Here is a 27,700-nt window from a genome sequence, read left to right on the forward strand (position 1 = left end):
ACAATCCGCGATGACATCTAATGTCAATGACCTCGCTACACCCGTAAAGGTAAATGCAGAAATGCAAGCCCAGCTTAACGTTGTGATGGCAAATAGGCAAGCCTCCATCATGCCAATAAACTCAAAAATAGATATCGCCTCCGTGCAAGGCATCACTAACAACAAAAACACGAAACGTAAACAGCCAAATTCACCAAAAACCATCAAGAAAAGGCTCATCTTCGACGAACCAAGCACCAGCAATGCAGCATTAATATCAGAAAATCGATTTTCACTGCTCGTAGAAGAAGATGAAGACTACAGCGAATCACCTGTAGCTCCAGAAGCCCCAGTATTGACCGACCAGCAAACTACACCGAAACCTCGTCCGCCCCCCATATGGTGTCCAAACATCAAGTCTGTGGCCCTACTTCAACAGATAATAGATAAAGTAATTGATGCTAAATCATACATAATTAAGCCAAAGAAGAATAACATAGGTGTATTAACCCAATGCAGTGAGGACTATCGCAGAGTTATAGACCACTTTACTAAGCTGGAATTGGAGTTCCACTGCTACCAGCTTAAGGAGGACAAACCATATAGAGTCGTGTTCAAAGGGCTTCACTCCAGCACTGATACAACACTAATTAAAAAGGAATTGGAAACCAAAGGCCACACAATTACAAATGTGCACAACCCACTGAGCCGTATGGACAAAACACCGCTAAATATATTTTTTGTTGACGTGGCTCAGGCCCCCAACAACAAAGAAATTTTGGACATTCGAGTTGTCTGCAGGCAACGCTGCACAGTGGAACTGCCAAGAAGATACAACGACCTGACACAATGCCATCGCTGTCAAGAATTTGGACACACACAACGCTACTGCCACAAAGCTCCCAGATGTGTGCGTTGCGCCGGGAAACACGCATCCAAAGACTGCACCCGCGAAAAGGACCAGGCACCAACTTGTGTGCACTGTGAGTTACAGCACCCAGCCAACTATAAGGGCTGCCAAGTATACAAGCGGTTGCGCAAATTGCAATCCCCAGCACAAAAAAGGAGTCCCACACAAACACCGTCTACGGGTCCGAGTACTGCTTCCGAAATTACAAGGCCCCGGAGCATTACCCAAGCCACGAGCTTTGCAACGCCTATTAGTGGTGTTTCTTACGCACAGGCCGCTAGAGGTGGACCGTCAAATAAGAATACCACAAGTGACACTTTGTTCACTGAAATGCTTCAGCAACAACAACGTCAGTTTGACGCAATTAATGCCGAGCTCAAAGCGATGCGAGAAGTACAATCCCAACAAGCAACCATGCTAAACAGTTTAATGGCCATCATAACCAAGCTTGCCTACAAATAATGGCTTTACGTGTGGGTATCTGGAACGCCAATGGCCTGAGAAACAAGACTCAGGAACTGGCTGCGTTTCTCTCACAAGAAAACATAGATATAATGTTAATAACAGAAACTCATGAGTGCCCCACTACACAAATTTTCGGATACGAACACTATCAGGCTCATGGTGAAGGAGCAAACTGCTTTGGTGGATCCTCAATCCTCATACGAGCAACAATACCGCATACACCTTTACTGCCAATTTGCAACGCAACAATGCAGGTCTCAGCCATCACCCTGCCTACGTCTATTGGAGCGATCGAAGTTGCGTCAATTTATCTTCCGCCAAACACTGGTCTGTGTGATCATCACATGGAACAGGTTCTAGGCCAAAGGTTGAATAAGACCCTCATCGGCGGCGACTGGAATGGATGGCACCCATTTTGGGGAAGCAATAGTGCGAATCGTCGCGGAGAAGTCATATTTGAGGCGATTCAAAACTTACAATTCAGCATATTGGCGACTGGAGCCCCCACCCGTTACCCAATTAATGGACACAGGCCCTCGGCAATCGACTTCGCTGTCTACAAAGGCATCTGTGACCGGCAATTGACCATTGAAGAATCCTTGGACCTATCCTCTGACCACCTGCCACTAATAGTCACAATCCACGCGCAGCCACAGCCCTTGCCCATTAGGAAACAACTACTGCCAGCAGGATCAGATTTAGGAGTCTTTAGGCGCGAGCTCCATTACTCTTTGCACATAGAAATGGAACTTAACACTCCTGAAGACGTGGACTACGCAGCAAACAAACTGCAGGAAGAAATAGTCAAAGCTGCGCACCAAGCCGCCCCACCATCTTGCCAAACAAGACAACAGTCTCCGTACAACATCCCCCTCACCTTGGAGGCCCAACACCTACTAATACACAAAAGATGGGCCAGGAGACGCTGGTTAAGATTACGCACGCCTGATGCCAAATCCATGTACAACGAAGCCACGAGGCATCTTAAAGCTGCTCTCGCCCTGCTTCAAAAGAGGTGTATCAGCGATGCGCTGGTACGAGCTGAATCGCCCACTGACGCAGAGTTTCAATTATGGAAATTTACAAGAAAGCTCAAACGGCAGCCAATACGTCGTCATCCCATTCGGAGCATTTCTGGTTCCTGGCACATTGGAGACGAAGCTCAAGCTGAGGCTTTTGCAAACCACCTTCAAGACCAATTCACGCCGGTGATTACCGCAGAGGCCTCAGAAATCGAAGCAACAGAAGACATCGTTCTCTCGCCCCTCCCAGCTGAAGACCAGATAACTGGATGTACAAAAGAAGAGGTTCTTGAACACATCAGAAGAGTGAAGGCAAAAAAATCCCCTGGATATGATCTAATAAACGGCAGAGTCCTTAGAGCACTGCCTGACTCCACCATAGACTACATAACTATGGTGTACAACGCCATGCTCCGCATCCGGCACTTTCCAGCCTGCTGGAAGCGCGCCGTGATTGTGATGATTCCTAAGCCTGGCAAACCCGTGGGAGAAATTGAGTCGTACAGACCAATTAGCCTGTTGCCAGTACTCTCCAAAATATTCGAAAGAATATTTCTGGAACGAGTACTGACACATCTGGGACGCCAGGAGGCCATTCCAAACCATCAGTTTGGCTTCAGGAGACAGCATGGAACACCGGAACAGGTTCACAGAGTTGTGCACCATATCCTTGGAGCCTTTGAAGAAAAGATGTACTGCTCTGCCGTCTTTTTAGACATCAAACAGGCGTTTGATCGAGTTTGGCACCTGGGACTGCTGCAGAAAGTGAGGACCACCCTTCCAGCCCCATTTTTCGCGTTGCTATCCTCATACCTTATTGGAAGAACCTTCCAAGTGTCAAGGGGGCAAGCAGTATCCTTGACTAGACCAATTATGGCTGGAGTACCACAGGGTAGTGTTCTAGGCCCAACACTTTATACTTTATTCACAGGAGATATGCCAACTCCCGAGCCAAATATAGGAAGTACAGATGCAGTACTCATAGCGACCTATGCAGATGACACCGCCATCTTATCACGTCACGTATCTGCGCAAGAAGCTTCAGACTCACTACAAAAATATCTGGACTCTTTCGGACGCTGGGCAAAACGGTGGTGTATCACCATTAATGCACAAAAGTCTGTACATACTACCTTCGCCACTAGAAGAGGAGATTGCCCAAGCGTTGCATTGGGGCCCACTATTCCCAAAGCCTCAAAAGTAAAGTACCTTGGTATCACTCTTGACAGAAGGCTGACTTTTAAAGCGCACATAAGTCAAGTAACCTCAAAATGCAAAAGCAAGCTAAAAACCCTCGACTGGATGCTGAGAGCTTCAAGCAAGTTGTCTTACAGCAGCAAGGCCGCCATCTACAAGGCAATAGTTGTCCCAACCTTCGTATATGGTATCTCTCTATGGGGCTCCTCGGCGAAGACTACAAGGAACAAAATTCAGACCCTGCAGAATAAAGCACTACGCAGATGGACTGGAGCCAGCTGGTTTGTAAGAATCTCAGTCTTACATAGGGATTTAGCAATTCCCACAGTTGCTGAACTCATTGGGCGACACAGTTCAAGATACGCGGACAGACTTGCAGCGCATCCTAACCATCTCGCAAGCAACCTGGCTATAAACAACAATAGGCGAAGACTGAAGAGATTGCATCCTCTAGACAATATTAGAACTAATTAAGATAGTAGCTACAAGTGCAGAATAATTGGCATATCTGCCCTCCCATTAGTTAAGGTTTAGAGCTAAATGCGCTATAGAGTCTAAGACAATAAGCTGCAACAAAATAAAGAAATAAAAAAAAAAAAAAAAAAAAAAAAAAAAAAAAAAAAAAAAAAAAAAAACATTAAACTCTCTCTCTCTCTCTTTTTCTCAGCAAATTTCCAGCACAAAAGTCAACAAACTCTTTTTGTGTTTTATTTAATAATTATTTATTTGCTCAACTCGAGCAGTTGATTATCTTATAAAGAACAGCATTGCCTATGGTTCGCGGCGGAGCACGAAGCTAATGGTAACAGCAGCAATGAAACGCTAACTTTGCTAACTTGGCTCGTGTCGATCAGTCCATCGATCAGGACACCGCGGCCTGTGGTTGACAGGATACAGCGGCAACTGCGCAAGGTCTAATAGGCTGATTAGCAATATTTATCTTATGCGTGTTAGCTTTTCTTTTTTTTTTAGAAGAATCTGTAATGTAAATCCGCAAGAATTAGAACTGCTCAGCTCAGTCTGTAACGCACCATAAAGGCGCAATAGTTAGATTAACTCATACAAATTTTGGAAATACCATTAATAAATTTAATTTGATGTAAAAAAGTGTATTTCACTCAATTATTTGTTGTTTTTAAGGCATGTGGCCAAATATGTTTGCTTGATACCCGACAAAAAAAAACAACTTTAATGACAGATGTATTAGAGTGGTTTGTGAAGAGAGAGCGAGAAAGAGAGAAAATACTAGAGCGTAAGAGGCAGCGAGATTGTGCGGAAATACCAGAATTATTTGGCAAAGCTTCGATTTGAAATGTTTGAAATTTTTTTACCTATCAATAATCCATCTAAATGAACAGTTTTAATGGAATATAAATATTTTTACAATATAAAAATAATTTACTGCCTAAATGATTCATTCATATATTTTTTACATGCAGTATAGCTTACCATACGAACCTTCCCCATACAGAAGTGGATTTAACCAGTGTACTTTTTCGCCAAACAAAATCCCCTCATGAGTTCAGCCACTGTTCAGTTTTTTACCAACGAACTTATCAGCGCCTGCTCAGATTACGTGAGCTATAAAAGCGACTGGGGCTGGATGCACAATTCATCAGTCGCTCAGCATCAGCAGCTACAGCTACAACTCAAGTCTTTACCCTCCATTTCCAAGGAATATTTCTATATACCCAAACTCAACATGAACTTCTACAAGATCTTCATCTTTGTCGCCCTCATTCTGGCCATCAGCATGGGTCAATCAGAGGCGGGTTGGCTGAAGAAGATTGGCAAGAAAATCGTAAGTCTTTAAAAACTAAAATCAACTAAAATAAATTACTTATAATATTTATATTCCTATAGGAACGCATTGGCCAGCACACTCGAGATGCCACCATCCAGGGCTTGGGCATTGCTCAGCAGGCAGCAAACGTTGCAGCCACAGCCAGAGGCTAAGCATGCGCCGAATTTATTATTATATACTTTAAATATATATTTATTTATTTATTAATAAAAAAAAACATTGATAAAAATGGAAAAAAAAATCATAATTTTTAATATTTAATGCTGATGGCTGTCACCATGGGTAAAACCTAGACTTATTGGGTGATGAAGATGGCCAAAAAATTTGTAAGAACTAAAATTTTCTTTGAAATTTTTGAAAGCCGATAAGTAAATACTCTGAAAAAAATGTATAATAATAATATTACTATTTTTTTAAATGTTTTTTTTTGTTTTGATTATTTGATTTTTTTATGTTTTTATATTTATATATTTTTTGTATATATTTTGTTTTTTATAAATTTTCTATATTTGTTTTATATATTCTTTTTAAATATTTTTTGTATCCGTACAGGTGAGTAATAAGATGAAGCTGACAATCGTCACGTAGTTCATTAATTCATTATTAGTTTATATGTTATTTACAGCTGTTTAAAACAAAATATTAAAAAGACTAATAAATTTGAGTTCCGCTCAACTATTTTGAATGAAACATAAATTAATAATTTGTATTAAACTTAATTTAATAAATAATGTTTTTCATTATAAGACCTACAATTGCTTTTATACACTTGAAAATGATTAATTTAAGTCAACATTTGTAAAATTTATTTTAATTGCACACAAGCGCCATCTATTGTGCATGCGCACAACATAATCGAACGACGCCAACTTCACGTAGAAAGCAACCCTGCGTATCGATGACGTTTTGAACAGTTCAGTGTCACATCGTCGACTTCCTTTCCTGTCAAAATAGTCGACAAAGGTTGGTGTACATTTTCTGTGAATGCTTTGAAAAAGCCAAAAAACCGGCATAACATGCGATGCAAAGCCAAAAATGAATGGCAAAAAGAGTCAATCAAATGCTGCCAATAAAATTGGCTTAAATTGCCAAGTGAAAAACATTGAAACAAAGTCGATGCTCAGCGATTTGCAAAAAGGTTAAAGACGACTGAGTTAAATGAACAAATATTGGCTTGGCAGCGATCTTGTTGTGCTCTTGTCGTTTTTCGCAGCAATGTCAAACATGCTAAACGTGTGCCTTCATTCAATTGCAGATGGCTATCGGCTCTAAAATTATTAAGCCCGGCGGCGCGGACCCCGATGATTTCGAGAAGTCGATTGCCCAGGCGCTCGTTGAGCTGGAAGCCAACAGCGACCTGAAGCCCTACCTGCGTGATTTGCACATCACTCGTGCCCGCGAGATTGAGTTTGGCAGCAAGAAGGTGAGTTTTAATTGTTGTAGCTATGTGTATCTATATAAAAATAATTATTTGTCTATGCATGTGTGTGTGTTTGTAGGCCGTCATCATCTACGTGCCCATTCCACAGCAGAAGGTGTTCCAAAAGATCCAGATCATTTTGGTGCGCGAACTGGAGAAGAAGTTCTCTGGCAAGCACGTTGTTGTCATTGGCGAGCGCAAGATTCTGCCCAAGCCAACGCGCAAGGCGCGCAATCCACTGAAACAGAAGCGTCCACGCTCGCGTACTCTGACCGCTGTGTACGATGCCATTCTGGAGGATCTGGTATTCCCCGCCGAGATCGTTGGCAAGCGCGTTCGCGTCAAGCTGGACGGCTCTCAGCTGGTCAAGGTGCACCTGGACAAGAACCAGCAGACCACCATCGAACACAAAGTAAGGATTACTGATAAAGCAGTTTAATTTATTGTGATTTGATGTTGTCCCCGTGTTATTTGCGGCACGTTTACCAAGTGCCGTGATTGTCTAAGGGGACGAATATCAAATTAGCCAATAACTCGTTATTGTGCTCCATTCACGCATTCTTGCGGGCGCACATCTCCATATATTGGCCACATTTTTTTTATTGTTTATATTACCGTTCTTGTGTTATTCGCTGAATTTGTACTCCCGTTCAGCGATTGTCAAACAGAACGCAAAGTGAACTTCAAGTCAGCTGAATCCACATTGTTGAGCCTATATATACCAAGGCTTCTACATAACTAATCACTGGCCACATATTTATTATATTGTTTACATATGTACGTACAAAGCTGTTTGTTGCTATAAATCTCCCGTTCTTGTGTTATTTGCTGAATTTAAATCGTCGTTCAGTGATTGTCAAACAGAACGCACAACGAACTTTCAAACCGGCTTATCCACGTTGTTGAGCCTATCTACTCAAAGGCTTCTACATTACTAATCACTGGTTACAGCACATTTATATACAGTTTCAAATCTATATATCCGTTCTTGTAATCCCCCGCCTATTTGCCTCCCGAGCGCCGTGTTTGTTCCTGGTGCCTCGGGACTTCCTATATCGGCGGCAAATCAAACAAACCCGTTCAGCTTGCCATTGTTGCAATTAAACAAGTTGCAGCAAAGTGCTGTATAGTTTGACACCAGTTTAATATTTTAAAATTTAAATATTTTATATCCATAAAACAGTGCTAATTTATTTGAACTATTCTCTCTCTCCCAGGTTGATACCTTCACATCGGTCTACAAGAAGCTTACCGGCCGCGATGTTACCTTCGAATTCCCAGACAACTACCTGAATGTCTAAGAGTGTTTTCCACTGGCAATGTCGTCGTCGTCGTTGCGCTGTCTTTTAGTTTCAACAAAAGGAATTCTGTCGTACAGAAGTTATTTTAACATGCAAATGAGCTGAAAGAATTCGCGACGTCAACTAAATAAATCAGTAAACATTTTTAAAAATTTAATTAAATGAATTATTTATTTTGTACTGGATACAGTTGAACATGTATTAGATTACCTGCTGAAATATGAATTTTAATTTAATCTTGTAGCGAAGGAGAGGAGCGAGAGCAACAAGTCATAAAGATAATTTGTCATTCCTTTTTTAATTTCCACACACCAAAGTGGGCGTGGCTTACATATGTGATTAAAGGACGTTCGATAGATTAGAAGCCCAACGCCTTGTGTGAACGTCGTTCGCTCCCCGAGCTATGTGTGTGTGCCTGGGGAGGTCTTTAATTAAAAAGTGTATTTATTGGATTCACTTTGTAACGGTTTTCGTTTGATATATACCCCACACACAAGCGCATTTGTGGCGGCGATGCGTGAGATCCTTTTGCCACACATGTGCGAAAAGGGGTTAATCCTGCGGCTGACTCGGTCTACTTTTCCACTCGACTCAGCTCATTTACATGCGTCGCTTGTAATTACAGGACATGTGGGAATCGGTAATAAATATTTAGAATAATCACGTGTGTGACACAGAGGAGATGAGGGTGGCTGGTAGAAGGGAGAGATGGCAGTTGCTCGCCTGTTACAAGTGAAAAGATTAATGATTTATGCTGACGGAATGAATCCAAACAAATGCACAAAGTTTTTCAATTTATGATTAAGCGCAGTTGGAAGTTGTATCCTAATTAAATTTATATGTACACAATATCCTATATAGGGCTGTGTCATAAAAGGTTAGGTAACATCTATAACTGACTTTGATTGTGCTTAAATAATATAATTATTATTAAATAATATAATTATCTAGTAACAAATAAATAAAGCTACATCTTCAGTTCTGTTCAAAATTAAATGAAACATAATTTCACTCAAGTATTAAATTTGAACAGATCAGCACTAAGATCTCAGATAATAAATTTTAATACTTATCTAAATATACGAGCTTTTGAAGTATGTATTAAATTAAGAAAAAATATTTTTAATGTTTCAATTCTCATTGAGTTTAAAGTTTAGGAAAATTGAATATTTGGATTGATTTTGTAACTATATTGTTTTTTTTTAAATTTAATGAATTACATGTTTTTATGAAAATATTTAAAATATTTGAAATTTATTATTTTATAGTATACAGTAAATAGTAAAACACATGGGTTTGCAGCTTGGCTAATTATATTCACCACATTATTAATTCGCCTTTATGAGTGTGTGTCTTTACTAACCTATCTGAATTCAACATTTTGGTGTTTGTGTTTACTTATTCGTGTAGCTAAGACAACAACCACACTAGCCACTATCTGTGAATTTCTTAGACGACTCGACTGCGACATACTCTGTTGTAGGTGACGAATATATACATATTGTAAATTATTTTTAATGTAATATGATTTATGCATAAATAAATAATAATAAATGTAACTGATTAACCAAGGAATAAATGCAACTGATTAACTAAGGAATATATCGCAACATTTATAAATGAAGTGCCATTAATATTTCAACGTGCAATATTTGTGTTTACCTTTAGCTTGAAATTCAGGAATTTTGTGTCTCTGGGTTACAGACCAAATAAATGTAGACCACAACAAACCGAATTGATTGCCATTTTGATATTCGATTTAAGTCAACAATGAAATCACGCAATACAACAATTTTGAAATGAATTACAGCAAATGCCGCGCATTAATGTTCCACGTAAAGCGAAATGGACAGTAAGGCCTCGCTTGAAGGAATAAATGTAATTTGAGTTTGTGGTGCTAGCAAAAATTATGTATTGAAATTTATTGATACTTTTGTTGAATTTTTTATAGAACTTATATTTAGAATTTATTTAGAATTTTTGTTTTTTTTTTATATGTTTTTTATTATGTTTTAGAATTTTTATTTTGAAAAGAAATTTTCAAAAAATATATATAGTTTTGCTATTTAAAGCTTCATTTATGACATGACATAAATATATTTGATCTCAAACTTGAGGCTCTTGCAGAGGTTTCACTGTAGAAACCGTGTTAACACAAAACCAATGTCTAGGGACATAGAACACGGTTTTGCCCACGCAATTAAAAAGGTATCCCGGCCACAACAGTTGTCTTTGTTGTTGCTTGTGACTGTTGTAGTTGTTGTAGGTGTTTTGATTGATAGTCTGGCTGACAGATAGGCGTGCTTACTCTCTGGCATTCGATTAGTGCTGTACGCCATTACAATTGGACTGATTGTTATCGAATGCAGGGCAGGCAAATGGCCATTGGACATTGGGTCAAATCAATTATTCATGTTTGCCCAATTGTCCGGCAGCCATGTGATTTAACGTGCACTTTATCGTGAGCTTTATCAGCTGGACTAATTTGGCAGCCAATCTTTGCCAAAAAGGAGGCGGTATTGGTGACGCATGCGCCTCGACTTATTAGCCAAACAACAATTAGAAGTCGACGCACACACACACACACACATCACACATATTTATGTAAATTTAGAGCCATTTTGTATGTTAATTTTGTTGGGCGAAAAAATGTTTATGGCACTCATCCAGTTCAAGTTGTCCTTCAGCTGTTATCCTGTCTGGCTTGGTGGTTGGGAGGGAGTGGAGCTGCTGGTGGGGGCTCGATGAATTATTGAGCGAAAATTATGTCATCACATGTTGCCGTTATTGGCAATGCGCGAGCCATGACTCATCTCTGGATTGCAAGTGGACTACTCCAGACTGCACACACACACACACACACACACCCATGTAGTTATATAGCCCGTATAGTGACAAATCTTATCGTCTTATCAATGGAAGACCCAATTAGTGTGCTCCTATCGCATGTTTATGCCATCGCACAGCTGTGTCAACAGTGCCCACTGTGCTTAGGGGTCTTAGGGTGAGACAGGAGTGGGGCGGAGCCGTAGGCGTTTAGTGTACGCCCATGGCCAGACCCATGAGAACTGCAGCGCAACGACGTGCCTTTTGAGCCGCAAAAGTATTTGATTACATAATCAAATCGAATAAGTAAAAATTCTCATAGGCGACTATAGCGGACTACTTAATACCCTCTGCTCTCAAATCAAACACATAAACTAATATGCTTGTTTGCACAGCGTGCGGAGAACAGTTTGATATCTGTAAGCTACATTCCTGTTAACCAAAGGCTGAAACTAAACACTTTTTAATGCTGTTGTGTTTTGCTCGATAAGCGTAAAGATACAATCATTGATCATGTATACACACAAGCACACACACACATATACAGTCGCTAGCTTTGAAAGTGTGTAGACTCTACATACATTAGTGTAGAGTTGCTCGCTCAGCGTATTCTATATTTATCAGCGCGTTGTCATTGCATCATCATTCGCTGCGTTGGCCTACGCCCCCAGCCTCTAGCCCAGCGCAAACCGGTCCGCAGCATTTTATGTTTTGTTTTTTTTTTTGTTAATTTTACATCTTCTATTCATAAATTGGTTTTTGAATTTGAAGGCTGAGAAAATACGGAAATGATGAGCTACTAACCTTTCGAACTTGAACTATGCTTTGCTTTTTTAGAGCTTTCAGACATTTTCTGCGCGCACTTAGCTATGTGCAGACATTTATTAAATATTTGCCCAGAGTCTTATCAGTATTTAATAATTTTTTATTTAACACTCGATTTAGATAAACACCAAGGCTTTGCTTCCGTTTCATTAGCGTCTGCTTTTGTATTTTTATTTGTGTGTGATATAAAAAACGAAATTTTAAAAGCCCCAGACGACAGCCACGCGCTACGCATGTGTTGCTAGTCTCTCCACCCACCGATATTTAGGCTCTCCCTCCAGCGGGCCAGCCTAAATATTCAGCGGGCCAGACACACTCCGCAGACTGTCCAGACGCAGCCGAAGCGCACGCAATATGAAGCCGATAATCAGCCAGAACAGGCAACAAACAAATGCAAGAGAGTGGGAGAGCGGGAGAATGGGAGAATGGGAGAGCGGTAACGTTAGTTTGGTTGGCATGGGAAAGCAACAAGCGTGCTTGGGCGTCAAGCAAAAAACTGGGTTAGCGTTCATCACACTGGCAACGAAGCGAGCTGCGACGATATTTACGAGCTTCAACGGCGCCCGATGACGAAATGCCGGCTCTAGAGTAACGCTGTTGCTCACCCCTAGCGTCCGAATGCTCAGCGCCCACGCTGAGAGAGAGCGAGAGAGAGAGGGCGTTAGATAAAGAGGGAGAGCGGGCGAGGCATTGACTTTGAACTACAATTTGCTTAGCGCGCCAACAGGCAGGCAGGCAGCCAGGCAGGCAGTCGGCAGCAAGCAGGTTTTTTTCTTCATTGTTTTTGTAATGTTTACGGAATGTGTGAGCACAACAGAGAATAGTAAACAGCAGTAGAAGAGAGAAATGGGTAGATAAAGGCGTTCGGGACAACTACTCAACAAGCTACAAAATAAAAGTGAAATAATAATAAAACGAAAAATAATGAATACGAATCGCGGCAAAGGGTGCTCCACTGCCCCTCCTTCACTCCGAGCAGTTGGCTACCCGCTCGCTGCCTGCTCGCTGCTCCACAGCGACGTCAGCGTCGCCGGCGCCGTCAGCTCTTTGATGTGGATGTAGTAAATGTCGGCCAGTTGAGCACTGACTGTTAGTCATTTAAGTTCGTTCGGTTGGTGAACAGCAGAGCGCGCAGCGAGAAAAACTACAACAATATTGGCATTAGTTTCAAAAAACCAAAAAACAACAACAATAATACAGAAATATTCCCAAATACGAAAACTGCTCGCATCGCCATCGAAAGCTAAGTGCGTCCAATCACCATAGCCTATGTTTGCATATTAACAAAGTAATTTAAAAACTAATAAACCATATACCCAATAAACAAATATAAATTATACACAAGCAACGAAATTTGTTCATGTTAATATTAAGAGACATGCGAAACGTCCGTTTCACTGACGTAAGCGAATTATTCAAAATTCGACCATTTGTGCGGCTTTTGTGACACTTGCAGAATTTGACGGACTGTGCCATCTTTTTGTTTCATATTTTCCTGACCAACTTATAGTTGTTCTGTTATACTGTTTTGATAGCAGAAAGGGTAAATATATTTTAGCTGTCAAATGGTTATTTTGTTAGCCTGTTATAGTTTTATACGGATATTATTGGATGTTATACTGCGAGACTAATAGACTGTTATACTGTCATATTAATAGACTTATATAGGTGGACTGCTTTACTGTCATACAGCTATAGTGTTATAATACAAAATAGTTTCAAAAATATACTGTTATATTATTGTAACAATATAATATATAACTGTGGAAATAAACTGCTAAACTGTTATACTAGTCTACTGTTATATTTTTAAACTATTATACGTTCCACTTTTAGACTTGTTATATCTGATTAGACTAGTATTTTAGTTAAATCGGAGCTGTTACACTGTTCTACTCAAACTATTGCAGTCATAACAATTTCCGTTATTTGCACATCACCAGGAACGAGATTCCACTTCAATTACATTTTTAACGAGGCCCAAAGGAATGGCTTTTAGCCTAATTTTGTATGATCTGTAATAAGTGCCAATTAGTCGACCTGGACAAATTCTTTATGTGTAGTATTCATAATTAATTCATTTATATTTGTATTGTAGCTCAGCTCATTTATGTTCTCTGTTAACTAGTATAAGAAACACTGAGAGAAAATGTTATTGTTATGCTCAGAAAGAACCTCAGAAGGTTCGCTCCTTCACGCAATATTACCAAAGGTTTATCGTCTAGAATAGTGCAATAATAGAGTTTCCTCTAGGTCACATCATATAATTTGTGAAAACAAAGTAGTCCAGGTGAAGGTGCTGTAAAAAATGTATATGAAAATGGCATTACACTGTCCTCAGTTTAACTATTCATTTAATTTACAAATTAATAAGAATCCGAAGGAATTTATTAGTTTTTTCCTTCTGTAATTATATGTTCTTGTAAGTTTAAATAAGTAAATATGTGTACAAAGTTATGTGATGCGACGCGTGTGTTTTGGAAATATCTTTAATGCTATGCTGACAAGTTTTTCTAAAATGAATTTCAAATTGATATGGTATAATAAAAATGTTTGTGCTCATATAGGTATGAATACACTTAGCCAAATCAGTTGTTAATATCGTGCGAGAATTTTAATTAGTTTAGTATCATTTCTATCTTACATGAGCTTGATTCTGTTTCAATTACAAAGGAACAGAACGGGATCATTAGAGTAATTAAATATTTTTTTTTCATTTCATTTTGTTATATTAAATATTTTTAGCCACGACACGAGTTGTAGTTGCTGATTATTTATATCAAAATTACTTTGTTTCGATTCCATTTGGTTCGTAGGGGTACCAGCACATGAGCTTCTACTCTAACTACCGGCTATTCATATATATATATAAATATATATATATATATATATATATTTATATATATATATAACAGATTTGCGTATGTATATGTGATATATGAGTGTGCGATTCATAAATTATCTCAGGGCATACGCCAGTTTTTTTTAGAACAACCATATACTGAAATCTTATATTAGCCTATCAAATTAAAATAATAATAAATAAAAGGAAATAAAAAAAAATGAAAAACAAACAATAAAAATAACACAAAAAATATATATACACTAATAAAACTTAAGAAAGTATAGGTTTTTAATTAAAAAAATAAGCCAGGGTATACTTGAGTATATTAAGCTTTGAAGACATTTAAAAAAAATTATTTTAATATTTATATCTATATCTATTAAAGCAAATTGCCTTGATAAAATTTTCAAAAATAAACTAGAAATAAAGATGCACAAAACAAAACTAAATTTTAAATTAATTTTGCAACGATAAAAAAATGTGAAATTTATTTTTAAATGGATTTCACATGAATAATATTTTCGCAGTCAACCCAATCTTTGCATAACACTTAATCAGTTCTTAGGAAACGTAACAAACATTTTTATAAAGAAAATGCTTCCTTTTTTATAATCTCATCAATAAACTGATTTCACAGGGTATATAAAATCAGTGATTAGGTAATCACATTTTTCAAGCATTTTTATCTTTCGATAAGCACCACGGAAAGTTCCCGTCAGAAAAGTCAAACGAAATTGGCTGCAAGTGTCAGCCCGTTGAATTGTATACGAATGCAGATTATATTTGTTTGTGTTTCGAAATTCGTATACTCGCTCACGTTGGTAAAAGAGTATATAGAGAGAGACTACAAATTTCAATTCTTTCATTCAATTAAATTAGCTTTTTGTATACGTCCTATGGGCACTGGGCTAAAAATAATGTTATAGTGCTAATATGGCCAACTCTTACAGTTACATAATTAGTTAGCTTCTATGACGAAGCGATCGATAAATGATTGAGTCTTGCTAAATATCGATTAAGCTGCTTTACAATCTTGAACGAGTGTGCTGCAGTTGGTTACGCCCGACCGCAACGATTTTATTTATTACTTTTTCTTTGTGGTATAAGTTTTAGTTGTTCTAATGTTTATAGTTTATTGATAGGGACGTGCGAATCGTCAGGCAATTGGCAAGCATTGGGAACTCAGCCAACGGTCGCTCAGAGAGTTCCTAACGAATGTCAATAGAGCTAATGGTTTGGCTTTGGCCTCTTTTTATTGTTTATTATTATTTATTATTAAGCGTAATAGAATTTCGACCGTTGCCAACTTGCGACCGAGCCGAAAAAACAAATGAATTTTGTATATCGAGCGTAATTTATGCATGCTCTCTCGACTGGACTTTGAGCCCAAGCTGTCGCTGCTCTTTTAGCACTCGCGTCGCGTGCGTTGGTCCAATGAAAATGCTTTGCTGATTTCTGTGACACGCTCCTGTAGCGTGGCTTGGGCTGGGCTTGGGCCAATACCCTTTTTATGCCACACACACACGCACGCACACACACATAGACAGCTTTCACTCTATTTGATTGCCATTGACAGCTTAAGCTTTCAGGTCCAGTTCCCGTTCTCGTTTCCGTTCCAGTTCCACGACTTTTTTACATTAATTGTGTTTCTTCTCTTATCAAATTAGCGTGCCAGGCATATGCTCTCAGTTGGCTCCTAATGCGCTACATTTTTCTAATTAAAAGGCAAATGCGAAACGGGGCGTGCTCGCTCGCCATGGGGACGCCAATGCGGCAAACACTGCGTATGAGCAATGCCGGCAAAATCATGTATTCACAGAGAAATGCGTATATATTTTTATTTATTTTATATATACACGCCTTCAATTGACAGATGTGTGCTAAAGAGATAACTTATCTTATCGGCTGCCAGTGCGGAACCAATAGAAGATTGCCAATGGCAGCATTTGTGGCTCGACGTAAGTTGTGACAATAAAACTCCTTTGACCATGGCCGAAGAACTGGGCTCGCAGTAGAGATGAGCGCGTGATACGCCTTTACAATTAATTTCTAGTTCAAAGCGATTTCTACTTCAGTATGAAGATTCTCTTTGGATGCCTGTCTCGTGCTTGCTATCGTGACACGAGTTTCGAATGTATTTCTGGAAGAACTTTGACTTCTATCTGACGATAAAACTGAGCTGGTAATATAAGTTAGCTCGACTTTATGGGAATGGTCAAAAGTAGTGTGCACTCGTCTCTCGTAATTGCTTTCGTGACACGACCCTTTGATTGATTTCTGATATATCTTCTACTATTTATGTCGATAAGCTTAAGCTGTTTCGATTATAGTTCAATATTCTATTGCTTTATATAATAAGTTAGCTTGACATTCAACAAATTCAATTCAGTTTATTCGTGCCTCGTACTTAGCTTCGTGACACGAGTCTATAGTTCAAGTTGACTGTATTTCAAGATTTCAATTTGTTTTATATTTATACTCCTAGCACAGATGAAACTTTTTTCTTTAAGTCAGAATCGTTAAGAATCGAGTCTATTCGTGCTGCGTGATTTTAGTCGTGATTGAATGATTTATTTCCATCAATAATTATGCTATAGATGACTAGTAAAAGCTTCTTCAATTCTTCTTTTTCATCTTCATTTCTTCAATTTCAATCTTACGAGACGTTTCTAGTCGTGCCTTATCGCTTATCAGCCTGTCGTGCTTGCCTTCGTGACACGACTCGTGTTCCCATACAAAGTTACGCAACAATCTTTCAAGCACATCAGTCGCTCACAAGGCATTCTGCACATTTTTGTGTGTTATAACTTAAGATCGAAAATATTTCCACAAAAATTGAGTCATTGTACACCTGTTAATGAGGTTAGGGTGAGTCACGTCAGGTGTTGTTCAATTGCAGTTAAATATGATTGCTTAGCGCTTATCAATGGCCAAAATGCTGAATGAACTTTAGCTGCCAACATCGTGCGCAGACACTGAGATATTTATGCGAAAGCGCCAGGTGTTCCACTGCTTATCAGTGGCACTTGGTCGGGCCCTGATTAGAAATTGTCTGGCAATTTGTTTTGCTTCTCGGTAATTGATAAGAGCAAACAAAATTCATGAATCCCAGTGACAAAGCGATTTACTTCTTATCGCTATCAACAGGGGGTTTTCATATGTTGTTCTTTACTACAGGGATATGATAGCGCTGAGCTATTTATAATGCTACGTATAAATATCTAGAGTTATTGCAATCAGTAGATATATTACTTACTGGGAATAGGTTGATTAAAATATATATTATAGACTTGTGCAAAATACACAGAAATTAAACAAATTTAATTCCGCATAACTTTATGGCAACATTTTTCTCATGCTTCCTTCTCATATTTGGTAGATTTATTATACTTGGAACAGGTTGATTAAAATATATATATTATTGCCGTGCAAAATATACAACAAAAAAAAACAAATTTATTCCCGTATAACTTTATGGCTGTCAAAACTCAAGAGAACAAGATTTTTCTCATTTTCAAGCTATTTCCAGCTCATATTCGAAAATCGAATATTAAACTCAAAAACCATTTGCTTTTCGCCTTCCCTTTTATAGCACTCAACATTTTCACGTATAACAAAATAATTTTTGAATAAATTTGTTTCTATTATATGAAGCCAAAGTGCGAAAAGATGTAAAACAATCGCCGTCTGGTACGCAGTTTCTAGAGCGCATGTGTCTTTCCTTTAGTGTCTATGTCTAGTACAGGGTAAGACCTAGTCGTATATGCTCTACTCAAGTCTTATTTATTTGCATTGGGCGTTAAGCCATAGTATTATATGTTCACTCTGAGGCAACATGAAGAGTCTAAAACAACAAAAATAACCAGAAATATTTTGGTCGAGTTTGTGGCGCGACTAAGCAAATACCCTATTTGTAAATTATTAAAGTTGGGTATATGGATTTTTAAGCAAAAAATATTTTTTTACATTTTTTAAAAATTATGTTTGGGTTTGTGAATTAATCAAACTAAAAATCTGTCAAGTTGAACAAATATAAATAAATATTTTATGTTCAAAAATATTTGTAAAATTTTTTTTGGGCATTTAAAGTAATTGAAATACCAGAAAATACAAATCCATAAGCTAGTACAATATATAAAAGTAAATATTTTATGTTTAAAAATATTTTATAGATTTTTTGCGTTTATAAATTAAATAAATAAATAAAATTATTAAATTATTTTCTTAATATATATATTTAATATTAATATGATAAATATTTGTAAAAAATATATATATACACACAAATATAGTATATCGCTTATAATATAAATAGTATGTGAAGCATCTAATCACTTCGTGTCCAGCTACGCAATAAATTGTAGTATCTGTGTGGCTTATGGTCATGATGTCAGTACTCAAGAAATTGTTTTATTGCAAGAAACGAGCAGAAACGAGCAGAAACTGACTAAAAGATAATTTAACTTAACGAACTACTACTACTTTATGAGTCCACACTCCACGGTCTTACCTAAGCCGTTTTAGATAAGATCAAGTAGACAGAGAATCGACGAACTTAACTTGGGAATGGCAAATGTTAATAGTTAGTGTAAACTGTGTGCGAGCCGAGTTGCTTTGTAGTTGATTTTCTGAAAACAGTTCAGTAGGCGGCGAGCATGTGAGAAAAATTTACAATATTTCACACTTCATCCACATATTTTCGAATTACTATTCCAATATCAATTCCAATTATCAATCAATAGGCTGTTAAATGATGGACGCTGGAAAGTGCAATTAGCAAGTCTATGGCGAGTAGATTACTCATCGCCTATGGCGCTTACTTCAATTTCAGATAGACCAACGAGTTCCACACAACATACCAATATCGTGAACATAATGTGCCTATCGACGCCCACGCCTAGTAAGCCCAACGTCGAGGCCGACGCCGTTGCTGGACAAAGCAACGGTGGCGCCTGCCATCTGGGCGAGATGTGCCGCGATAATCAATTAAAAAATAGGAAAGCCCCAGCCACAGATGCTAAACAGACCAAAGAGCCCGTGGACGATTTAGGATACAACGAGGAGAATGCTGTATACAAGGAGAATGCGGCCAAGCTGATCGAGGAGCAGCAACGGGAGCAGAAGTCGGATACAGACGAAGTTGTCTACAATCCCCAGATCCGATGGCCCGATCTAGGAGCCCAGACGTTTTTACACGCCGGCGCCCTCTATGGCCTCTACCTGCTCTTTAGCGCCAAGCTCTACACATTCCTATGGGGTACGTACCAGATAATCGTATGTATATAGTATATATGTCTATATAGTATATACCCCGAATATATTTTCGACTGGGTGGTGACCTGCAATTAACATATGTGAGCAAGCGACTTCTTTCCTAGAGACACTCTAATTGTCTTCAACAATATGTTAATTATAAATTACTTAGGTTTCTGAGCAATATTTTATTTACTCATTAGCTAGGCAACAGGCGCGTTATGTTATGCGAGCTTTGAATCTCGGAGCAAAAGCTGAAGCCACATCACACATATTTAAATAAAGTAAAAAGCGCCATTTAGGCCCTGCAGTAACTGACAATCGTATCTGAAAAATAACTATCAAAGTGTTAAGGTTTATTTATGAAGGTCATAAATTGGCAGTTGATAAGAAACTAGTTTATCTGGCATTACTGAAGATATAGCTATATGTTTCCGACAATACAGATTAGATCAGAAGAGGCAAGAGACTAGAGGGAATATACCTATCACGGTGATGATCAGTTGGCTTATAATGTTGCTAACAAGGACTGCTAATGAAATAGATAATTATGGTTATAATAATAGTAATGATAGTAATGATAGTAATGATAGTAGTGATGATGATAATGATGATAATGATGATAATGATGATAATGATGATAATGATGATAATGATGATAATGATGATAATGATGATAATGATGATAATGATGCTATGCTAATGCTAATGCTAATGCTAATGCTTATGCTTATGCTAATGCTAATGCTAATGCTAATGCTAATGCTAATGCTAATGCTAATGCTAATGCTAATGCTAATGCTAATGCTAATGCTAATGCTAATGCTAATGCTAATGCTAATGCTAATGCTAATGTTAATGTTAATGTTAATGTTAATGTTAATGTTAATGTTAATGTTAATGTTAATGTTAATGTTAATGTTAATGTTAATGTTAATGCTAATGCTAATGCTAATGCTAATGCTAATGCTAATGCTAATGCTAATGCTAATGCTAATGCTAATGCTAATGCTAATGCTAATGCTAATGCTAATGCTAATGCTAATGCTAATGCTAATGCTAATGCTAATGCTAATGCTAATGCTAATGCTAATGCTAATGCTAATGCTAATGCTAATGCTAATGCTAATGTTAATGTTAATGTTAATGTTAATGTTAATGTTAATGTTAATGTTAATGTTAATGTTAATGTTAATGTTAATGTTAATGTTAATGTTAATGTTAATGTTAATGTTAATGTTAATGTTAATGTTAATGCTAATGCTAATGCTAATGCTAATGCTAATGCTAATGCTAATGCTAATGCTAATGCCAAAGAATCTGCCACATTTTCATCTGATCTACACAAATATCTTTTAGTTTTTTTCTGCACAACAGCTGAGTCTGAGAGCTATCATTAATATTCTTACAGTTCTCTATGGGCCAGTTTATGAGATTCTTTTCAAAATCAGGCGATTTCGTTACTAGATTTACCCTAGATACTTAGAAAAACTGGAAGAGCAACTGATGTGCTCTTTGACCAGAGTAATTAAAGTTAACGATCGCTTCAATTGGCATTCATTGGGCTTTGAACGGTGATCAAAATGATTTCCATAGAGCCGGGCGAATAGGTGACAGCTGCTCTGACGCATGGCAATAGAAATAGACAGAGAGAGGAGGGGGCTGGGGAGAGGGGTATAGTACTTGCAGCCCTGCCCACACAGCTCTCCGTTTATTTCTATGGCCGTGCGTATAGATAGAATCATAGCACGGTGCCATTATGTCATCACATGGAGAGCAAATCAACCGAGACAGCTTCCCCAGCCACTCTTTAACTTGTTCTCTCTTTGCAGTTGTTGGCTGCATCTGGGTATCGGGCATTGGCATTACGGCGGGTGCGCATCGTCTCTGGTCACACAAATCCTACACAGCATCGTTATTCCTGCGAGTGTTGTTGGCGTTCATGTTCTCCATTGCGGGACAGGTGAGTAACAGTTGAATCTAACTATTTTTTATAGAACACATTGGCAATTTGAGCTTCTCTGAACAATATTTGTAAAGCACTTTGAGAATAGTTTTTAATCAAACTCATTTTTGTCTATGAATAATTCAACTTTTAGTTTTCTTTTGTTTTTCAAGTGCTGATTAGACTCAAGTATATAAAAGCTTCGAGAATAATGTTTGAACTGGTTCAATAAAAACATTTAACCAGTTTGTTGAGCGCTTATGTTATGAGTTACTGGTTAAATAGGCTAGATAAGATATGTAACTAGTTCCAGCTCAAGCTCATCTGAGGTTCTTTCAATGTAACCAATTTCAACTCAGTTGCATCTCAGGTTTTCTCCATGTAACAAGTTACAACTCAAGTTCATCTGAGGTTTGTAACATGCTCAGACTCGAATTAACTCGAGGTTTTCTATATGCAACAAGCTTATACTCAAGTTCATCTGAGGTTTTTTTCAAACGATTCGATGTATACTTCTTGAAAAACTCATACAAAAAGCTAAAATCGATTAGAAAGTTTTTTCAGCTTTCAGCAAAGCCTTCCCTATATATATAGTTAGATCTTACCTAAGTTAAGCCTGCTCAAAGTAAAGTTCTAGTTTCAAGACAAAATAATAAGCAAGATCACAACTCTAACTTCATCTCTGTTTGCCTTTGCAGCGCGATGCTTACACCTGGGCCTTGGATCATAGAATACATCACAAGTTTTCGGAGACGGATGCGGATCCGCATAATGCTAAGCGAGGTTTCTTCTTTGCGCACGTTGGCTGGCTATTCCTGACTCCACATCCGAAGGTGATTGAGAAGCGCAAGGTGATTGATATGTCCGATCTGGAGGCGGATGCAGTGGTCATGTTCCAGCGCAAATATTATATACCCTTGTTTGCGCTCTGCTCGATTGTGCTGCCCGTGCTGGTGCCCTGGTACTTCTGGCAGGAGGATCTCTGGATGTCCTTCTGGATCAATTTTAACATGCGCTTCACCTGGACCCTGAACGTGGCCTTCTTTGTGAACAGCGTGGCTCACATGTATGGCAACAAGCCCTACGACAAGTGAGTGCAAACTCTAGATGAAGTGGACTATTATTGAGGTTTTCCTTTTGACTTCTATAGAAACATTACTCCCGTGGAGGCGCCCATTGTCTCGTTCCTGGCCATGGGCGAGGGCTGGCACAACTATCATCATGTGTTCCCCTGGGACTATAAGACGGGCGAGTTCGGCAACTACACCTTGAACGTGACCACGGCTTTTATTGATTTCTGTGCTCGCATCGGCATAGCCAGTGGTCGTAAGTGGATCGCGTGAGCTCAGTTCCCTATCCAAATGATCTCAAATTTTGTTTCGCCACAGGCAAATCGGTTTCTCCGGACATGGTGATGCGACGTGCGGCAAAGTGTGGCGACGGCACGCGCTTTCTCAGCGACGAGTACGCCCACAAGAATCAAGTTTGGGGCTTTGGTGATCGCGATCTGCCACGCGAGGATCTCGCCGAGCTGGCCAAGATGCAGAATTGAGGGCGGCCGCACCAAGTGCTGTTGTAGTATTAGCCCCCATCCGCCTCGGTTTTGTTGTTAGTACTAAGTTATTAGCTAAGCGCCTTAATTGTCATCAATACCACATATGTACACTATACTGCTAGCCTTTGTCGTTGCTTGCTTACACTCGAGAAAATGACATAAAAATATTTCAAGTCTAAGCTTGGTGTGTTTCGGCATAGGGGTATTCCTGATTTGTGTACTGCTAATGGAAGATCATCAAAATATGAATTAATTTAGTCTAAGCATTGAGTTTTTACATGAAATAAAAACACGTTCGACGCAACGTTTGACCGGCGTATCTTGTGAGATATTCTATATATATATATATTAGGGGTAGTCTTGCTGACGAAAAAGAGAATTCAGCTGGACCTTTTGCCTAGTTTATACTATGGAATCTCTTATATATAATTAGGGGTAGTCCCTTATTTACTATTGACTCAAGCTAATTCATTGCAAGAGGCAAGCTATACATATTCTAATGCATCTTGACTGCTTTTAATTTTGATTAGGGGTACTTCCTTTTATGTGTAATCATCATGAATTATTGCTTAATTTGCTTTAGTTAAATTGAGTTGCTTCAAATACAATATGAATTTTTTATGAAGGATGTTCGCTCAGTGTCTACTCATGCACATGATTAGGGGTACTCCCGCTGCATATATACTAAGGAAGCAATTAAGTAATTGCTCAAGTCAGGCTAGAGTGTCGTATATAGAATATCAATTTATTCTAATGAACTTTTGAGCAGTGTAATATCTAGATATCTCTCGCCTATAAATAGGGGTATTCCAGCTGCTCACATACAAACTAAATTAGCATTTAGCTATTACACAAGTCTGAAATGTTAAAACAACAAGAAACCAGTGTCTAATGCATTAGGGATATTCCTCTTATTTACTTCCAAAATAAGCTTCGACTATAGTATACGAAATTCTTGAATATTTGATAGACAATAGAAGTTTAAATAAGTTTTCATGCATAAGCAAAGGGGTATTCCGAAAATTTACTTATATATAATTAGGCGTATGCATTAGAGATATTCCTCTTATTTACTTCTAAAATCAGCTTCGACTATAGTATAGGTAAGTCTTGAATATTTGATAGACAATAGGAATTTAAATAAGTTTTCATGCATAAGCAAAGGGGTATTCCGAAAATTTATTTATATATAAATAGAGCCATTAAACCGCAAAGTAAAACAATTTTAATGTAAATGTTTCACATACAATGTGAACTCGCTATGAAGAACATTTGGCCATTTACGCCGACGTACGCATATTTATACGGCTCTCATGCATATGCATAGGGGTACTCCTACTTGAACCTTGGGAAGCATAGACAGCGCCGTCGTGCGACAGTCCAATCTAGTAGCGTGCCAGCGAGTGTCTGCAACAGTTGGCTCCACCTGGACAGAAAAAATGGCTAGTCATACGATGGCAGGACAGGTGAACACAGACAGCAAGGATACCCTAGGCGATGCGGAGTACAAGAAGCGCGAAGCCAGCTGGCCGCTCGTGCTCTGGTACATCCATGTCTATATACTGGGCGGCTATGGCATTTATGTAACATTTACGACCGCCTTATGGTCAACGATATTATTCAGTGAGTTGAATAAATCAGTGCGAGGTTTCTGCATTTTCAATTTGGCTATTTGACACCTGGTGCACTGCTCTTTTTCCAGCTGCTCTGCTCACCTCGCTGGGCATACTGGGCGTAACGGTGGGCGTGCATCGATTGTGGGCACATCGCACCTTCACAGCAAATACTCCGTTACGCGTGTTCCTCATGCTCTGCCAGACGCTGTCCGGCCAGGTAAGTCTACCCTCTGAACAGCTACGCCACTGGCAAAAAGCTTGTGCCAAAGCTTGCAGTCTATGCTTTTAGCGCAGACACAAACCTTAGCCATTAACCAAACCTCAAGCGGTTATCTCTGATGGAAGATCGAATTCGAAATCTCTTTCGAAATTGTCTTGACTTTACAGCTAGAGCTAAAATGAGTTGCCTTAAATAAAAGTGAAAAGTAGCGATAAGATAAGCTAACTATATCATATATATATATATGTTGAAATCTGTAAGATATTGCGTTAAACTTTCATATAGACTTAAGACTTAAGCTAAACTTGATTGAAATATTTCCAAACTCATTCATAGGGCACCATTTACAGTCGCGTGCAGGCGCATCGGCTGCATCACGCGCATTTCCAGCAGGACGAAGATCCCTATTATAGCAAACATAGCTTTCTGTATGCTCAGTTACATGGAAATCTGTTCAAGTACTCGCAGCAACAGGAGCAGCTCTTGAAGGCCGTGGACATGTCCGATGTGGAAAAGGACGAAATTGTCATGTTCCAGAAGCGGTGGGTGCCCTGTCACTGACTATGCTCAACAATTGGTAGCTAACGGATCCCTTTACAGTTACTATGTGCTGCTCTACATTCTGATCAATGTGCTGATGCCCGTGAACACGCCGTTCCAGTACTTTGGCGAGGCACTGAGCAACTCCTTGTTCATGGGCTTCTGGCTGCGCAGTTTGATTGTGTTGAATGTCGGAAACCTCGTGAACTCGGCGCATTTCATTTGGAGCATACACAAGGGCTTCAAGCCCACTGACTCCAATAGCATATTCATCATTACGAAATCGTTCTGGCCCCAGTACCACTATCTGCTGCCCAACGACTATCTGAGTGGCGAGTTTGGCGACTATGCCAGCGGCACCGGCTCCACCATGATCCGTCTTTTTGCTGCCCTCGATTGGGTCAGGGATCTGCACACCATCTCCTCGGAGGCGGTGCGCAGAGGCTTAACGGAGGCCGTCGAGCACAATCGTCCCATAGTCGAATGCATCAAGGAGCACGTACAGCGCGAGGAGAGTACACGCCCCACCAATCATTTTCTCAATCGCGACAAGTTCATGTGAGGCGCAAACAGTGGAATTAAAGTGATGGCATTCTATAATAAGCAATTACCGATTGGTAAAGCTATTATTGTTACTATTTGTTTATTAGCAACAATAGTGTATTGATTAAACTGAATATACTTTTTAGATGGAGCATAACTCTAGGGGTAATTATTCTAGGCGTGCAAGCAAAACTCCTTCTAAGTTTACCAATAGAAGTCTACAGAAATAAGACATTATTTATCACTCATCAAACAGCATTCATCATTTGCCACTCATCACTTATCAGTAATCTCATCACTCTCATCACACTCATCACTCATCATTTATCACTCATCACTCATCATTCATCATTCATCACTCATCGCTCATGTCTCACCACTCATTACTCATTACTCATTATTCATTACTCATTACTCATTACTCATTACTCATTACTCATCACTCATTACTCATCACTCATTACTCATTACTCATTGCTCATCACTCATCACTCATGACTCATCTCTCATCACTCATCGCTCATCACTCATCAATCATCAATCATCACTCATCACTCATCACTCATCATTCATCACTCATCATTCATCACTCATCTCTCATCACTCATTACTCATTACTCATTACTCATTGCTCATTGCTCATTGCTCATTACTCATCACTCATCTCTCATTAGTCATTTCTCATCTTTCATCTCTCAATATCAAAGTTACAAACCTTTCCAAATTCTTTGAACTTTTGCTTTGCCATGCGCTTACTCTTGCTACTCCATTTGTTTATACTAATTCTATTTGTTGCAAGCCGCTTCATAGGTCAGGCTCATCTAAAGTATGCCGACAATAGCTGTGAGTTGGATGTGCTTGCCCAATGCTGCTCGCATCTGTGATTACCATGCCGATAAGGCCGAGCTCTAAGCAACTTAACAAATCTTTATAATTAGGCTTTCCAAATTAGTTTTACGATTGCCGACGACACTCCGAATAGCTCTTTTCAAATGCCTTTCCATTTGGCAATCGATTCACTTGAGATTTTCCCAAGCATGGACACCCCACACTCCTATGCCCAAGCCCAAAAGGGCTTTACGTGGCACTGCGAGCAAATTAAATGAGTCGCACTCAATAAATTATCACTAATACGCAATGTGTGCCCAGCGCTTGATTGATGCGTCAATATTTAAGCACTTCACCTCGCACAGAAGCCGGACAAAAGAAAGAAAAAAAACTAAAAACCTTTGACAAGTCTAAAAGCCCAAGCAAGTAGCATATACATAGATCGCCTGGTATTCTACGTTGCGTACAGCTCCTGTCCGATGGCCAGCGCAAATATTGACTGAATCAACAACATTTGGGACTAGGTTTTGTGCTTGAGTTGCGCTCAATCAAGCTGGGCGCGTTTCAATCTAAGTTCTGCAAATGCAAATTAAAAGGAATTTAAAT

General features: G+C 38.9%; 4 protein-coding genes and 3 non-coding genes across 11 annotated transcripts; all 7 read left to right on the top strand.

The window, feature by feature from the left end:
• Positions 1–5,203: 5,203 nt before the first annotated feature.
• LOC111603257 (cecropin-1/3) lies at positions 5,204–5,535 on the top strand. The gene is made up of 2 exons (XM_023320764.2): positions 5,204–5,374; positions 5,437–5,535. Exons 1-2 carry the CDS (start codon positions 5,276–5,278, stop codon positions 5,527–5,529), a joined length of 192 nt encoding a protein of 63 aa, XP_023176532.1. The 5' UTR covers positions 5,204–5,275; the 3' UTR covers positions 5,530–5,535.
• A 723-nt stretch (positions 5,536–6,258) lies between these two features.
• LOC111603239 (40S ribosomal protein S7) lies at positions 6,259–8,255 on the top strand. The gene is made up of 4 exons (XM_023320745.1): positions 6,259–6,340; positions 6,633–6,800; positions 6,877–7,209; positions 8,015–8,255. Exons 2-4 carry the CDS (start codon positions 6,633–6,635, stop codon positions 8,096–8,098), a joined length of 585 nt encoding a protein of 194 aa, XP_023176513.1. The 5' UTR covers positions 6,259–6,340; the 3' UTR covers positions 8,099–8,255.
• LOC111603307 lies at positions 7,254–7,393 on the top strand. Its single transcript, XR_002751674.2, has one exon. It is a non-coding gene; the product is annotated as a small nucleolar RNA psi18S-1377 (small nucleolar RNA).
• Positions 7,412–7,554, top strand: LOC111603305. The gene has a single exon (XR_002751672.2). It is a non-coding gene; the product is annotated as a small nucleolar RNA psi18S-1377 (small nucleolar RNA).
• On the top strand, positions 7,608–7,750 carry LOC111603306. Its single transcript, XR_002751673.2, has one exon. It is a non-coding gene; the product is annotated as a small nucleolar RNA psi18S-1377 (small nucleolar RNA).
• A 4,569-nt stretch (positions 8,256–12,824) lies between the features above and the next one.
• On the top strand, positions 12,825–23,526 carry LOC111603261 (acyl-CoA desaturase). Of its 5 annotated transcripts, none has more exons than XM_023320772.2 (6): positions 12,825–13,037; positions 19,426–19,851; positions 21,680–21,810; positions 22,491–22,882; positions 22,943–23,118; positions 23,181–23,526. In XM_023320772.2, the coding sequence occupies exons 2-6, from the start codon at positions 19,470–19,472 to the stop codon at positions 23,342–23,344; spliced, it is 1,245 nt and encodes a 414-aa protein (XP_023176540.1). In that variant the 5' UTR covers positions 12,825–13,037; positions 19,426–19,469; the 3' UTR covers positions 23,345–23,526. The 5 variants fall into 5 exon arrangements, with proteins under 5 accessions (XP_023176540.1, XP_023176539.1, XP_023176538.1 ...); XM_023320771.2 differs by having other exon boundaries at positions 12,826–12,996; XM_023320770.2 differs by lacking the exon at positions 12,825–13,037 and adding an exon at positions 14,253–14,316.
• A 1,198-nt stretch (positions 23,527–24,724) lies between these two features.
• LOC111603237 (acyl-CoA Delta(11) desaturase) lies at positions 24,725–26,438 on the top strand. The gene is made up of 4 exons (XM_023320742.2): positions 24,725–24,970; positions 25,050–25,180; positions 25,520–25,725; positions 25,784–26,438. The coding sequence occupies exons 1-4, from the start codon at positions 24,787–24,789 to the stop codon at positions 26,283–26,285; spliced, it is 1,023 nt and encodes a 340-aa protein (XP_023176510.2). The 5' UTR covers positions 24,725–24,786; the 3' UTR covers positions 26,286–26,438.
• Positions 26,439–27,700: the final 1,262 nt, after the last annotated feature.

The sequence above is a fragment of the Drosophila hydei genome, unplaced genomic scaffold, assembly GCF_003285905.1.
Source record: "Drosophila hydei strain 15085-1641.00,03,60 unplaced genomic scaffold, DhydRS2 tig00000290-arrow-arrow-pilon, whole genome shotgun sequence".
NCBI classification, from domain to species: domain Eukaryota; kingdom Metazoa; phylum Arthropoda; class Insecta; order Diptera; family Drosophilidae; genus Drosophila; species Drosophila hydei.